The sequence below is a fragment of the Hemiscyllium ocellatum genome, chromosome 5, assembly GCF_020745735.1.
Source record: "Hemiscyllium ocellatum isolate sHemOce1 chromosome 5, sHemOce1.pat.X.cur, whole genome shotgun sequence".
In the NCBI taxonomy this organism is placed as follows: Eukaryota; Metazoa; Chordata; class Chondrichthyes; order Orectolobiformes; family Hemiscylliidae; genus Hemiscyllium; species Hemiscyllium ocellatum.
In genome coordinates, this window is record NC_083405.1 from 105,580,500 (window position 1) to 105,597,580 (window position 17,081).

Sequence of the window (17,081 nt, forward strand, 5' to 3'; positions counted from 1 at the left end):
ATTATTATTGCACTGACAGTACGTTTGCATTCCACCTGCCTTCAGACAATCCCATTGGATTTAAAAAGTATTAGCATGCTCCAGAGTGATTCAAAACCACTCATCTTAAATATCACTACCGGAATTATTATATTCCCAGCAACAATTACCAGAGAAACCCACACTTTTCAAGATTTTATAAGATATTAACATTTCACCAAAGTTACAACATTAAAGTTCATGCCTGCAATGCACCTGATTTTAAATGGTGTATTTCACACTTGCTGTTGTGTGTTCTAAGATGGAGATCACCATCGGAATTCTTGACTTTTGTGAAAACTCTTTACATTTTGGGTTTCATTCTAAACTGACAAAAAAAATCACCCCTTCATACTGTACAAAATCAAGCCTAAATTATGCAGTATAGTTCCATTTTTTTTCCTAACACGAGGAATACTTTGTCAACCAAAGGCAAGTGGAATAGATAATAAATGCCAAATGTACGAACTCATAAATCATTAAAGCAGCACAGTTAATCACTGATTTCTTACTCCTGGCCTTGTGTACACAATCTCAGCAGCATCTAGGTGCACAGTGCTGCATTGTTGAAGGTGTTTTCTTTCAGAAAAAATTAGTTGAGGGTCTATCTGCTTATTCAGGTGGGCACAAAAGATCCTGAAGCATTTTTTGAAGAACAGAATTTCTCGTTGTTCAACAGCATTCCATCCTCAACTAGCATCAGTAACAGATCCAAACAGAAATGCATTTCATTTGCTGGTTACTGTACTTCAAAAGTAATTCACTGCTTGTGAAGCACTTAGAAGACATTCTAAAGCTATGATAAGACACAGTAGAAAACAATTCTTTCTTTTGCAATGACTGCTCTTATCATTAGTACTTCTTACTGACTCAGGTTAGCCATTTTTGCCATGCTCATTTAAAATACCACTCCCCTTAAATTCAGAGAGGAAAGCAAACAAGAGTTCATAGTCAGAGGGTATTTTAAGAGTAAGATCTCTGCTTCTAGAGTAGAGTGAACTTCATCCATCGTTGGTAGAAAATGATGATAATTATTTTTCAAATATGGGAAGAGACCGCATGGAGTACAAATAAAAGAAAGCAAAACAAGGTTACATGAATAGCCAAATACTCATTTCAACAAGTTTATTTAGAGCAACAGCAGAGAGATGACTGAAGAGTGGAAATAATATTTGTTCAGCTTTTAAAATGTTTGCAAACCAGGATCAAAGATCACTTACTATTAAGATATAATTAACATGATCACAAAGTCACTTTTAAAATTCACACAAATGATTTCTCCTGCTGGGACTTAGCACTGGGAAAAAAAGGATTTGGTGGCTTTAAACTGGGGTTTAAAATGGTGAGAAAAACATGAATTAACTGCCTCCAAAGTTAAATTTCACTGGGTGCTCTTCACAAAAGATGACATAAGGTAAACAGGATTACAGTATCTTGGAAATAGGAATAGCATTTGGGATGTTCATCACTGCTGGGCCCAACAATGAATTTGCAATGTTACTTCCACGTTAGTTAACATCAACACCTTCTGACCATCAACTGAACTGTCATGTGATATTCAAAGCAATTAAAGCTAAACGTTCAGCATAAAAGTAGGTGAAACAGCTCAAGCCACTAAAACAATGAATGACTCAATAACAGTGAAGTTCTACTGCTCGACTTTCTACTGAAAACAATTTGACAGCAACTTCAGGTATCAGCATATTTGCACATTTATCTGCAGTTTAAAGTGAAAATCGAGAAGCTGTCAAAGATAACCTGTTCCTTCACAGGGTGTGGTGTTGTGTAGTCTTTATGAAAAGACAAAACCAAAATCACAGATTTTGTGTGAGCATTTATCATTCATTCAGACAGTGAGAGGGCAGAGCTGAGCATGGTGGCCATCACCAAGGAGAAGGTGGGCAACACGGTGGCACAGTGGTTAGCACGGCTGTCTCACAGCGCCAGAGACCCGGGTTCAATTCCCGCCTCAGGCAACTGACTGTGTGGAGTTTGCACATTCTCCCCGTGTCTGCGTGTTCTGGTTTCCTCCCACAGTCCAAAAATATGCAGATGAGGTGAATTGGCTATGCTAAATTGCCCAGAGTGTTAGATGAAAGGGTAAAATGTAGGGGTATGGGTCTTGGTGGGTTGCACTTCGGCGGGTCGGTGCGGACTTGTTGGGCTGAAGGGCCTGTTTCCACACCGTAAGTAATCACCTGAATCAGATGGCTCACACTCCAGAATTCAAACAGAGATAGCTGAAGAGATAGTGGAGGCATTAGTGGTTCATCTTTCTGGAATCACTAGAATCAGGGAGGGTTCCTGAGGACTGGAAAATCGTTCTTGTGACACCACTATTTAAAAAGGGAGTAAGGCAGTAGACTGAAAATTATAGACTATTTAGCCTAACCTCAGTCATGGGTAAGATCCTGGAATCCATTGTGAAGGATGACATTTCTGAATACTTGGAAGTGGAAGGTAAAATAGTGCACAGTCAGCATGGTTTCATCAAGGGGACGTCGTGCCTGACAAATCTGCTAGAATTCTTTGAGGAAGTAACAAGCAGATTAGACCAAGTAGAACCAATGGATGTTATCCTCCTGGATGTCAAGATGACCTTTGACAAGGTACAACACAGGAGGCTACTGAGGGCATTCTGGCCCATGGTGTCAGAGGCAAGGTGCTCGCATGGATAGAAGCCTGCTGCCTGGCAGAAAGCAGAGAGTGGTGATAAAAGGGTCCTTTTCAGGATGGCAGCTGGTGACAAGTGGTTGTTTTGCAAGGTTCAGAGTTGGGACCACAACTTTTCACTTTATACATGAACAATCTCGATGAAGGTACTGAGGGCATTCTGGCTACGTTTGCAGATGATACAAAGGTTGGTAGATGGACAGGTACCACGGAGGTGGCAGGAAGGTTGTGTAGAAGGATTTGGAAGGATTAGGAGAGTGGGCAAAGAAGTGGCAGATGGAGTACAACGTAGAAAAGTGTGAGGTCATTCACTTTGGTAGGAAGAATAGAGATATGGATTATTTTCTAAATGAGGAGAAAATTCAAAAGTGCAAAGAGGCTTGGGAGTTCTAGTCTAGGACTTTCTCAGGGTAAACTTGCAGGTTGAGTCAGTTGTTAGGAAAGCAAATGCAATTAAGGCATTTATTTTGAGAAGAAATGAATATAAAAACAGGGATGTACTTCTGAGGCTTTATAAAGCTCTGGTCAGGCCACATTTGGAGTATTGTGAGCAGTTTTGGGCCCCATATCTCAGGGAGAATATACTAACCCCGAAGTGTGCTCAGAGGAGGTTCACGACAATGACAATGAAAAGCTTAACACCCAAGGATTGTTTGAGGACTCTGTTTATACTCGAGGGAATTTAGAAGGATGGGGACTGGGGGTCGAATTGAAGCTTACAGAATACTGAATGGCCTGGACAGTGTGGATGTTGGGAAGATGTTTCTATTGGTAGGAAAGACTAGGACCTGAGGTCACAGCCTTAGAGTAAAGGGAAGATCTTTTAGAACAGAGATAAGGAGAAATTTCTTCAGCCAAAGAGTGGTGAATCCATGAAATTCATTGCCACAGAAGGCTGTAAAGGCCAGGTCATTGAGTATATTTACAATCAAGAACCTATCGATCTCAGTCTGAAAGGGGATCAAGGGTTATGGGGAGAAAGGGGTTGAGAAATTTATCAGCCTTAATTGAACAGCCCATCGAGTCTGCTCTGATGCCTTATGGTCTTATTGCCCATTGGGCAGTCAAGAGTCAACCACATTGCTGTGGGACTGGAGTTACCTGTAGGCCAGAGTGGGTAAAGATGACAGATTGCCCTCCCCAAATGAAGTTAGTGAACCAGATCGGTTTTTCTAATAACAGATAATGGTTTCATGGTCATCACTCAGGCTCTTAATTCCAGATTTTCTTCTATTGAATTCAAATTTCATCATCTGCTGTGGCAGGATTTGAAGTCATATATCTAGAACATTACCCGGGTGTCTGGCTTAATGGCACTAGGCCATCGCCTTCTCTAACTAATTACGCAATGTTCTCACTGTAAAGACAGACAGGCAAATTTTGTTCAATCAAGAGTAACTGAGACCTTTTGGCATTCAATCAATTACTTCTGGGTTTGAAAGTTAATTTTATAAATGTCAAGTCTCTTTACTGCAGAGGAAAATTAAAATGTTGCAGATTTTTAAACAAATAAAAAGCTATTAAAAAAAATTTGCATTCTTTTGCGTAAATTTCTCCCTCAATCTCATACATATGTCCCAATCTGAAGTTTGCATTTCAGGCTACAATTTCGGCCCAGATTTCTTTATTTCCTACTTTATACTCTGAATTCTTCAGTCTTACCAGCCTCCGTGCTGCCTTCTCAGTTCCTGAACATCACAGGTTCAGTGCAGAAGACAACAAATTCAAACTAACTCTACAAAAGTAGAAGATTGCTCCAGAGCACAAAAACATTGTTGGCAGCTTTTCCCAAGATGAATGGAAAGTGTCATCCCTTTACTTCTGACCCCAGAGTCACAGCTACTGTTGCACAGTGTCCCCCGCTGTCTAATAGCAAGCCATTAGTGTGTCTGCTAAAATCATTCCCATGAATTTAATTACTGATCAGATGAAGATAATCTGTAATTTTAAAACAAATACATTTTTAAAAAATGCAACTGCATTGTCACAGCACACAATATAATCTAATCAATGCATAGCTTGCATTTTTGTTGATTTGACAGCTATTTAACTAATAATTAAATGCAATCACTATTACAAAGAGAAATGAGGAAGACCCTTTTTGCAGAGTGAGAACACAAAAGAGCAACAAATGATCAAAATATTTACTTGTTCCATTATCACTCTCTTTGGCCTTGCACCAAGAGCTCTTTCATAATACGTCTCTCAAGCTTTCCACCTGATAACAGCTGTGTCCTTTTGCCTGTCTTGACATTTTTCAATTGCTCAAAACTTAAATCTCGAAGGTGTCTTGATGAAAGCTAAGCCTTCAAAATCTTGAGATTCCATCCTCTTTAAAGATCCTTTTTTAAAAAAATACCTACCTCTTTAACAAACCTTTTGAAAGCACCTTGGGAAATTATGCTTCTTTGGTTCAGCAGCAAGATTCCATTCCTTATTTAGTGATTGCAATGAGGTTAGCCAGGTGGACTTCCATGGGATGAATTCCCTGATTGGGATTGTTAACATGGTCCAGTCAGGGAGCCCTGGCTTCTGTGGAGTTATTTACCTCTCTGAAAAGCACTGTGGATTTTTTTATTTACATTAAAGTTGCATGAATAAGTTTTTGTTATGGCCAAGTCAGAAGTAAATTAAATTGGCTTGAACAAAACTAAGCACTGGAAGTCTCCTTCCTATCTGAAGGACGTTGTAAAACTTGCAAGGGTCCAGAAAAGATTGCCAGGGTTGGAGGATTTGAGCTACAAGGAGAGGCTGAACAGGCTGGGGCTGTTTTTCCTGGAGTGTCAAGGGGTGACCTTATAGAGGTTTACAAAACTAAGAGAGACATGGATAGGGTAAACAGACAAGGTCTTTTCCCTGGCGTCGGGGAGTTCAGAACTCAAGGGCACAGGTTTAGGGTGAGTGGAGAAAGATATAAAAGAGACCTAAGAAGCAACGTTTTCACGCAGAGGATGGCACATGTTTGGAATGAGCTGCCAGAGGAAGTGATGGATACTGGTACAATTACAGCATTTAAAAGGCATCTGGGTGGGTACATGACTAGGAGGCGTTTACAGGGATATAGGCCAAGTACTGGCAAATGGGACTAGATTAGGGTAGGATATCTGAACTGCATGGACAGGTTGGATCGAAGGATCTGTTTCCATGCTGTACATCTCGATGACTCTATGCAATCAAGTACTTTGGTGCAAAGTACTTCTGAGTTAGAGGTCACTGCACCCTTTTCTCTTCCACTCACTACATGGAAAATTGCCAACAGTTATTGAAGTCTTCAAGGTTATACTAAATAAGGGGAAAATATGTTCAAATCACATTATTCAGTTATTACCATTTTGTAGTAATGGTCATGTTCATGTACTCTGTTTCTTCTGTTGAATAGGACTGACCTTTAGTGCAGACTTCTGGTGTTTCAAAAGGTTCATACAACTTTTAATTTCTTCAGAAGTTTAGAACAACGACAAACAATTTGCTACACTGTAATTACCAAAGGGCTTAGAAGTGGCAAACCCATCTATGAACTTATTTATCAAATTTCATGCATCAACACAATTGCACAGAGACTGATGGCTTTTTAGGTGATCTTAACATTCTGTCAGCTCGAGCCCTGCAAGTGGCTTGCTGTGACCTTTCCAAGTTTCAAGATCAGTGATGTGCCACTACTAGTTTTGAATATTCAATACTGGTATTATAGTCAGCTCAGGCTTTTGTAGAAGTGTACACAAGCCTTCAGTTGTAAGCAAGGCTGTGGTTTTTGGGCAATAAACATAGAACTCAAACTCCTGCGCATAACGGGAAATGATTTATTTTCAGCTGTCCTGATTATTAGAATGCAAAAGACATCTACTTTATTACCCTAAAAATGTATATTTGCAAGACCAATTTTACTCAGCCACACCAAGAAACAACCAAAGACAATTTCTTACAAATTGGAAAACCCATCAACCAAATCCACTTCATCTAAGTCAAACTGGCACAACAGATGAGATTTGCTTGCTATCTGGATATAGTATTTCAAGGTTTATTACCTGACAACTTTTCTTAAAGTATAATCCATTTCAAATTGAGATTTTTCTGTTCAATATCATCTTATGAAGTTAAAGGAAAACATATTATGATAGAAATGATAATCAGAAAATGGTAGGCTAAGCAACATTTTTTCATGTTTTGGGAAGTAACCAAGAGTCTGCTCCTTGGATAGTAATGTTAGTCATTATGATCTCATTAGGGACCAGTAATTGTTTTGTTAAATTAGATGAATTTGTAAGTTTTAGTTAGTTGGTAAAGAAATAAATCTACAAGATTCCACAGTTTTAAACAAACAAGAATTGTTATTGGACAAAAAAAATCAAGAAAATACTAAATATTCTCTAAGATAGACTCTACCATCCAAAATTAACAGGAAGTAACAAGAATTAACAGTTAAAACATGGTTGACTTTAAATTGCAAACTGCAACCTTCTCAAGGGTAAATAAGGATGGGCAATAAACGCTCGCCCAGCGGAGGTGTCCACATCTTGTGAAGGAATTTTAAAAAAAGAAAATATCAGACATAGCCAGGATGAATCCAATTAATTTTGTCAGCATCCAACCCAGATGTTAGGGAACTCAGAGTCACAAGGTCCTTCAAACTTTTCTTTTTTGCATGAGGAATTTCAGCCCCCCTCCTTTGATTCAGAGTAAACTGTAGTTTTACTCCACCTAAGTGTCATCAATACAAGTCAAATCTAAAATGTACACTATTCCAGATCTCTTTGTGTTTTGCTCCCAAACCCATTCTTGCTTTTTTTTTCCCTCCCCAGCTACACAAATCTTCTTCTGTGTTTGCTGCTCACAGTATTGCCCAGGCAATACTACATCCATTCTACACAGACACCATCACAGCTGCATTGCTGCCAATGAAAGTTGCTGACCTACTTCTTCCAAGACTGCTTGGAAGATATATTTTCCCCATACCCCAAAATGGCAACATTTTGCCAACTTCTGCTCATGGACTGTTCTCTTTCCCAGCAGTGCTCAGCACATAACCATGAATGCCCCTTTAAGTGAGCTTTGTGCTGTGGTAGTGGTCTTGGCTGCACACTACAAAAGCACAAAATGCTGATCTGTGTCCCTTCACATCCCTCAATTTGGGCTTCAGTTCTGATTAGATTAGATTCTCTACAGTGTGGAAACAGGCCCTTCGGCCCAACAAGCCCACACCAACCCTCTGAAGAGTAACCTACCCAGACCCATTTCCCACTGACTAATGCACCTAACACTATGGGCAATTTAGAATAGCCAAGTCTCCTCTGTCCCAACACAAAGTACAGATCCCAATGAACAATGGCCCATGGCTTCCAATTTGGATTGGGATCCCTATTTCTAGGTGTTGTGCAATGGGGTTGCAGTTGTAAAGATAGGCAGACACTTAAACAGGTTTAATTCCCCTTAAACTTTCCTAACTAATTAAGGTGGAATCCTCTCAGTGTCTAATTCAAGTTGGAGACAATTTCTGAAGGCTCCAAACTGCTCCAATTTTCTGGGCAATTACCATGTCGTCAGTGCATTGGAGAATCGGAGCAGTCTCATTCTTCAAGAATGGCCCAATTTTCAACTATCTAAAAACTGGAAGACTTGAACAAATATGTTCCCTCACATGATATTAAAGTCATGTGATGATCAAGAGCTGCAAAAAATCTGGCACCAGATTTGTTGGGAAACAGGAGACATCACTGGGCACAATTAAGCTCTATTAATAGACTTCAGCAACTTGGATCCATCTTAACATGGAATTTTTCAATCACTTTTGACATGATTTTCACCTGTTTAAGTTGCATTGGCAATATTTCTAACCTTACAGTTTCATCTCGACATATATTGTCAAATGCATCATTCAACATCAAGTACTGCTTTAATGAATGATTCTCTTTTGATTACGAAGATAAAACAGACTGCTGTTTTAAAGCAATCATGTGCGCTGAGAGGAAATAAACATTTTAGAAAGACTGTGTGCTCATCAGTTCTGTTGGAGACAGTCTGTCAGCAATGTGGTTAGAACTGCAAATGTCCTAAAATGCTGAAACAACTCAAGGATTCACGAAGGCATCTGCTGTCTACCCGCCATTTCCAAAAATTGAGCACCATCTTACTATCAGTGGAAACTGCATTTTACCAGTGTCACATCCACATCAATCATTTGCATACAGACCTTAACTAATAAATATATCATCAATTGTTTCCTAAAATCAATGTCCATTAACTTCATTGAAACATTGCACTACAAAAATTACAATTTCTAGTATATCAGCACAGATCTTCCCAAATGTTTCATTTGAGAATCCACTAATTGCTCAACACTGTGGATTTAAGTGAACATTAAATTAAGTCTCAAGAAAGAAATCAAATATACAGACCAAAATGTTTTACCTTCCAACTGTGGAACTGAAAGGCACTACATGGATTCCCAAAGGCCCTCCATCATTGGAGACTTCAACCAGCTTTAGCACATCACTGAGAAACAATGATAAATGGATAGCATAAAAATATGAAACAAACTACCCACAACAAAAACATAATTTTTTAATATCTAGAACATCAAGTATTGTGTGCAACATACCTGAATATTTGTATGGAAGCATGAAAAAAGGTCAGTCAAACATAAAATAATTAGCAAAACAACTAAGATGAAATTATGGTACAGGTTATCTGCTAGTACTATCCTAATGTAAATTACTTAGTCAATCCCTTGCGATTACATCTCTTTACAGTATTAAACTTAGCAGAAATAAATTGCATCACCAGTTAATTAATCAATAACAAACTAATCTGTTAATTGATAAACACAAAGTAGATGTACAAATGCATCAAACATTAAGTCAGCTTTTAATATGTACCAACATTAGTTCAGGCATGAGAGATTTTTAGTTGAGAAGTTACTTCAGGACTGAACTGATCTGCACTGTTTTCAAAAGAGCAGTGTAGGATTTTCACTGAGTGGTGGTCTGATCATTAAGTCACTGTAAAGGTGAAATTATTCATAAAATTTCAATGCAACACAGTGAATCCCTCAGGAACAGAAAGAGTGGAGGATGATCATTTCAATGAAAGCTCTCATTCCAAAAAATAATGCTGATGGACTTTCTGACTCTTTGCAGTTTCTTTTACAGCAAAGTCTTTGGGTGTCTTTTCCGATTTATTTGAGCAATACTCGATTATGTTGTACACTTTGTAAAGATGGTACCCACCAATTAACAGTCACTCCAATAGAGACTCTTACATTAGTCACCAATTATTTCCCCACTGTTTCCAAAAGTGTTTAATAAGTATGATTTTGCAGAAAAGGGAACGATTTTCTTGCCAACTTGGTGATTTCTCTTCAGCGGGTTCCATTGTCCAAAAATGAACTATACTTCCTAAACAATAACTATTACAAGCTGATCCCTTGTGGTCTGCCTATATCTAAAAACAGTGTGTGTTAATTAATATTTTACTAATACAAGTGTACCTGAGCGAAAAATTCTGTCCATGTTCAAGGCAAGAATCAGCACGTCCAACTGGCTCAATCCTGTTGCTCTCCTCTTCTGTTCCATCTTCCTCCTAGAAGTCACAATAAAATTGTGATCACAATTATATCACACACCATATTCAGGTAACACACTTTAGTGCTTATTGCATGCAAGGCATCACCACATTATTTCTCATATAACACATTACACACAATTTACAGATTCTCCTCATGTGCTGATACACGAATTGCACAATCTTTCTGTTCTTTTACTTTAAAACTCAACTACTTTATTTCTATTTATGATTTAGGTAAATCAGTGATAATATCTTGCAAAGTGTAGTAAAACACTTTTGTATTAGAACCAGGAAACATAATCTTGTATTGTGAATATTAAAGTAAAAAAAAAATCAGAATTTCAGTACAATCGTTATGCTGAAATAATTAAGATTCTGTCTGGAATCTGTAAAGCCTTTTTGCTAGTATCTAACTGCTAAGTTCAATATTAAAGATCATTGTAAACTCATAATCCCCCCTTTCATTTTCTTGTCCACAGCTGCATTTTCAGTATAACTTTAATAACAGCAACATGAGCCTCTGGATAGACATTTAGACAAGGAAATAAGATTGCTTCAATGAACTAAACTCTGCAGTAGCACTGGTATATCACTATGAACATCTTAAGATGAACAATTCAAGACAAACTAGAATATTTCTAAACAATTTTATCATAGAATAACTGACCAGTCTGAGAAAGTGAACCACATTTGCATAAACTGTCCCTTAAAAGAAAGGAAATTTTACAATTCTCTACTAATAATTCTTTTACCAACCTAATGCTTCTGTTCTTCACAGACTGTATTTGCAGAGTCTCAAAAAATGTTTCAGTTTAGCACATGCAAGCATAGATTGTTTCAGCTGTGTTTCCATTTCTATACAAATCTGTGACTAAGTTGAAGAATTTCTGAGGACTGATGGATAACAAATAGACCTGACGAGATCTAGTTTTTGAGATTAAACTAGTACAAGTTACTCAGATTACTCAAATTAAAGTAATCAAACAGACGTGGGGCACTTTAGTACTGTGCTACGATTATAACCCTACTTCCATATTGTTGAGGTACAACACTTCCAGGCTATGTTCACAGCCTTTATCTGGGGCCAATGTATAGAAAACCAGCAACCACACTGCAAAAGTGTACAAATGGTCAGCTGTCTGTTGAGTAGTTGTGGACAGCACTCAAACCCAGGACCTTCTGCAGCTGAAGAAAACTTCCAAGGGCTGGCGATACAACTTGAGCAACAAGAAGAATGCAGTGCTCACAGTTCACACTTGTATTTTGGTTTTATATTTCACAGGAATTACTCTGTTCTCTAACTAAGTTTGTGCTATATTGGATTTTCTTCAAAAGTTATTTTTCTTTCAAAAACTGAAATGTAATATTTTTCTGCAAATTTTAGGGCAGTTCAGCAGAGTTTAAAATTCAGTGTTACTCAAGGGTTTGGGCATCAGTCAGCACAATAATGAAAAGTGAAGAGCTGTGAGCTTGGCGCACATCAGCAGGCAGTATATTTAATAACTGAGAGGATATTAAAGCTAAGCAAAAGCTGGCTATAAATTCTAATGCAAATGTCCTTAGAGATCCTTTAAGCACAAACCCTTGACTCGATGTCTGCACACTAGCCACGAAGCACACAGCTACTATATTCCCTCAATATTTTACATCAAAACAGTGAATCGAAAAAGCAAAAAACAAAAGCGATATCACTTCAGGGTAATGATATTTTCTTTCATGAATATCAGCATTCATTTCTATTCCATTTGTCAAGCATAAAGAATCAAGCTATTGAAATTTTTGGAGGTCAGTGGCATCTTTTAAGGCATACAAATGCAAATTTCAAATAACATGATACAAATAAAACAGTAGCGTGAACATTATCTAGGCTTTTCACGCGAGTATTACAAACATAATCACTGTATTTGATCGGACACTTGGGTTAAAAAAGATAGAGTTTTAAACAAACGTCTTCACTCAATGTCTGCTGCCTGCCAGCGAGCCAGTCATTCATGCCAGACATGCTTTGATAATACGGTTGTCATGATACTTAAATATTTATGTTCTGACACAAACTATGTTGCTCACAGTATTTCATAGATTGACATAAAGGTTAGTATTAAAATGGGAACTCAGATGAAGTTTCAATTCAAGAAGACATGTCACTATTTGTCACGCACATAAAACTGACCACACTAGAAAGCTCAAACTTTAAATATAGGTTTTTAAAAAAAGAAAAATCAATCTTCCTTTAAAGTTTGAGTTCAAATCCCACTCCAGGGCGAGCATAAGAATATCATTCAAGGTTGACACCTCATTGCAATAATGAAAGAATACTCCACAGTCGGACATGTTGCCTTTGGGATCAGATAGTAAAATGAAGAGGACACTTGTCTGCTTCTGTGGATGTACTCAACTTCACCTTTTGGTTGCCAGCCATTTCACCTCCCCCTCCCACTTCCTGATGAGAAGTCCATCCTGGGCTGCCTCCACTGTCGAAATAAGGCCATACCAAATTGGAGGAAGAACAGCTCATCTTCCGCCTTAGGAGCTTTCAACCATATGGTCTTAACATAGAATTCCGAATCTCCCCACTCCCCCCTCCTCATCCCATGTCCAGCCCTCCCTCTCCATCCTGCCCCCTTGACCTAACCTGATCATCTTTCTTCCCACTTACTTGCTCCATTCTTCCCACTGACCAATCACAATTGCCTCCTACCTGTATTCACCTATTGCCATTCCGCCTACCTTTCCCCCAGTCCCATCTCCCTTTCTCTATTTATTTCTCAGCCACTTTCCCCTTCCCATCACTGATGAAAGGTTCCAACCTGAAACATCGACTTCCCTGCTCCTCTGATACTGCTTGACCTGCTCTGCTTTTTCCAGCTCCACATTTTATTGACTCTGACTTCCCAGTGTTTGCAGACCTCACTAACTTGAAGTGGATGTAAAGGTTCCTTGGCGTATTTTTAGATAACTGCAAAGTTATTCACATGCCAATATTTATCCCTAGACCAAAATCACAAAAAGAAATGCATAGCTGCTTTCACATCAAAGACTGCAAGATTTGCTGCATCCAAATGGCTGTTGCGCTTCTTACATTTCACCCATAACTGCCCTGCAAAAACGCTGGTCATTAAGGTCAGTTGACTGGATGGCGGCTTTGCAATGCCAACATTGTGGATTCAATTCCCATACCTGCTATGGTTACCATGAATAACTCTCCTCAACCACTCCCCTTGTCCGAGATGTGGTGACCCTCTGGTTAAAGCATCATTAGTTGTCTCTGTCTAATCAGAGAGCAGCCATATATCTGGAAGGACTTGGGCAACTTTACTTTATCTTACACTCAAAAAGTGTAGCAGCCAAGAGGCACCAAAGCAACTCGAGGTACTCAGTGTGCAAGTAAAATCATTATACAATGGTAGGCATATTTTACCATAGAATACCAACATCGTGTTTAGTTCAATGTGTAATGGCACCTCTATCCTATTACAAATAATAGGGAAAATTTGGAAATTTATTGCATACAGTATTTTATAAATTCAGCCTGAACTGTAGCTGTAAAGAGTTAAAAATCACATAACATCAGGTTATAGTCCTACAGGTCTATTTGGAAGTGCTGCTCTGAAAGCGAGTGCTTCCAAATAAACCTGTTGGAGGATAAGCTGGTATTGTGAGAATTTTAACTTTGTCCACCCCAATCCGACACCATTCCGCCACATTATAGCTGTAAAAACAAGCATTTTTAAGGATGTGATTAAAATGTGTTACAGATTAAAAAGGTAAGCATTTTGAAAAGTATGCATTATTTTCTGCGCAAAACAGCAACTTGACTTACAAGTTTCTTTTTATTCTTCTAATATACATGGGTGCCACCAACAAAACAACAATTGTTGCCCATTTCTATCTGTCCCTGAGAAGCAGCATTGGAATGTGTTCGGAACTTTCACTTGAAAACAGTTGAGCCAAAAGGATAGCAATATATTTGCGATACCAAATTTGCACAATACAACCTGCAGTCAAAAGTTACGTTGTAAACTGAACTTTAACGAATATTGCCTTCTATCCAGTATTGCCAGTTATAGTGCCCATATACCTGATTATATAAACATAATGCATCCCACTTCCAGCATGCTTGTTTTTCTCTGTACAACCTTAGAGAACAGAACAGGTCCATCAGCCCATTGAACCTCCACTGACATAAAGCTACTGCAAATCTATATTAATCCAACACTTTCCAACACTAGGCCCAGAGCCTTGAATGTTGCAACATTTCAAGTGCTCGTTCATATACTTCCCACCTTGACCACCCTCCAAGGCAGTGCATTCCAAATGCTTACCACCCTTGGGTGAAAAATTAATTCCTCCAATACCCCGTAAGTTTCCTGCTTTCACCTTAAAAAAACATGTCCTCTTGTTGCTGACTCTTCAATGAAGTGCAACAGCTGCTTTCTATCCATCCTGACCACACTTCAATCAGGTCGCCTCAGCCTTCTCTGCTCTCAAGAAAACAACAGAGTTTATCAGCCCCTCTTTGTAGCTAAAATGCTCTGTGGCAGACAACATCCTGGTGAATCTCATCTGCATCCTCTCCAGACCAATTACTTTCTTCCTTCAGTGAGGTGATCGCAACTGCACACAGTTCTCCAAAGTTTTGTACAGCTCCAACATGACCTCTCTGTTCATATAATCTTAAGCCTAAGACTAAAAAAGGCAATTGTCCTCTAAATCTTCATAACTACCCTATTAACCTGTCCTACCATCTTCAGGCATCTGTGGACAAGCACCCCAACATCCCCTCAGCTTGTCAGTGTCTTGCCATTCACTGATGAAAGGTTCCAGTCTGAAACGTCAACTCCCCTGCCCCTCTGATGCTGCTTGACCTGCTCTGCTTCTTCAAGCTCCACATTTTATTGAATCTGACTTTTCAGCATATGCAGTCCTCACTATCTCCATATTGAGTAATCCTTTGTCTTGTTAGTTCTTTTACAATGCAACATCTCATACTTTTTGGGGTTAAACTTCATCTGTCCAACCCATCTTTATCCTTCTGTAAGGTGAGACATTCTTCCTCACCATTAGCCATCCAGCCAATCTTCATGTCATCTGCAAGCTTACTTGTCATTGCCCCTGACTCTAATGCATTCATTTATTGAATTCATGAACAATAAGGGACCCAGTACTGGTCCCCGTCACTGAACAGTGTATTCCAGTAATGCAAACAAGCTTCTACTACCACTAAGCACTCTTAGCACAAAGCCAATTTTAGATCCTACTTGCCAAGTTAGTCTGGATCCATGTGCTCTTACCTCCTTTATCAAGGTCCTATGTGGGAGTTGGTCAAAGGTTTTGCTGAAATTGCAGAAACTACATCAACTACACTACTCTCATCTACACACCTAATTACTATAGGTATATGGAACATAGGTAGGAATGTTTATGATGTACTTTCAACATAATCTGGAGTATTGTGTGCAGTTTTGGTCGCCATACTATAGGAAGGATATGGAGGCATTGGAACGAGTGCAGAGGAGGTTTACCAGGATGTTGCCTGGCATGGTAGGAAGATCGTATGAGGAAAGGCTGAGGCACTTGGGGCTGTTCTCATTGGAGAAAAGAAGGTTTAGGGGAGATTTGATAGAGGTGTACAAGATGATTAGGGGTTTAGATAGGGTGGACACTGAGAACCTTTTTCTGTTAATGGAGTCAGCTGTTACTAGGGGACACAGCTTTAAATTAAGGGGTGGTAGGTATAGGACAGATGTTAGGGGTAGATTCTTTACTCAGCGGGTTGAGAGTTCATGGAATGCCCTGCCAGTAGCAGTGGTGAACTCTCCCTCTTTATGGTCATTTAAGCGGGCATTGGATAAGCATATGGAGGTTATTGGCCTAGTGTAGGTTAGGTAGACTTTGGTTGGTGCAACATCGAGGGCCGAAGGGCCTGTACTGCGCTGTATTTTTCTATGTTCTATGTTCTATATAATGGAATATTCACAGAACTATTATTAAACCAAATTTAAATTATTGTCATAGGTGACCAAGACTTGGTCAAAAATGCAGACATCTTTTTCCAAAAAATTAATAGAGAAGGAGAAAGTAGATAATTTTTTTTAAAATTCCAAAATAGAGAGCCTGGTTAACAGAAAGCATGGACATCAATGGTGGCATGATGAATATCAGGGTGCTTAAGAGGTCGGGATTAAAGAAACTGTCCTAAACTCTATGACTCCAATATTAAAACCATCTGAAATCATTCATTCCTAGCAAATTCAAAACATGATTCAAATTAACCTTGAATTATGACAATTTAAACCAGCCACACAGAAAAGATTCACTCCTTGCTGTAATCTATTAAAATTCGAGACATAAAGAACGACCCCTGAGGTCACTATTTAAAGTAAAAATTAACAACTTTATTCTTTAAGTCCAACAGATAATACTAAAACCAACAACTATTTACAACTCCTTTCTCTTAATACCTAAATTTTACCTCTCACTCTACAATACTAGTCTGATAAAAAGTTCCGATTAAGATTTACAAAAAAAAATCACATTTCAAAACTAGTCAGCTTTGCAGATTCTCCTCTGCAGATTTTCTCCAGGTCAGCCTCAATGAGCAAACTTCCCACTGACCATAAGACATAGAAGTGGAAGTAAGGCCATTCGGCCCATCGAGTCCACTCCGCCATTCAATCATGGCTGATGGGCATTTCAACTCCACTTACCCGCATTCTCCCGTAGCCCTTAATTCCTCGTGACATCAAGAATCTATCAATCTTTGCCTTGAAGATATTTAGCGTCCCGGCCTCCACTGCACTCTGCAGCAATGAATTCCACAGGCCCACCAC

General features: G+C 38.9%; 1 protein-coding gene across 5 annotated transcripts in view; it reads right to left on the minus strand.

The window, feature by feature from the left end:
- The window catches only part of LOC132815814 (partitioning defective 3 homolog), an 810,799-nt gene that overhangs the window by 321,846 nt on the left and 471,872 nt on the right, over positions 1 to 17,081 (minus strand). For all 5 annotated transcript variants that reach the window (XM_060825083.1, XM_060825081.1, XM_060825084.1 and 2 more), the window contains exons 6-7: positions 10,175 to 10,266; positions 9,097 to 9,180 (exon numbers count right to left, since the gene is read on the minus strand). In XM_060825083.1, coding sequence (XP_060681066.1) covers positions 9,097 to 9,180; positions 10,175 to 10,266 — 176 coding nt within the window. The remainder of the gene's footprint in view (positions 1 to 9,096; positions 9,181 to 10,174; positions 10,267 to 17,081) is intronic.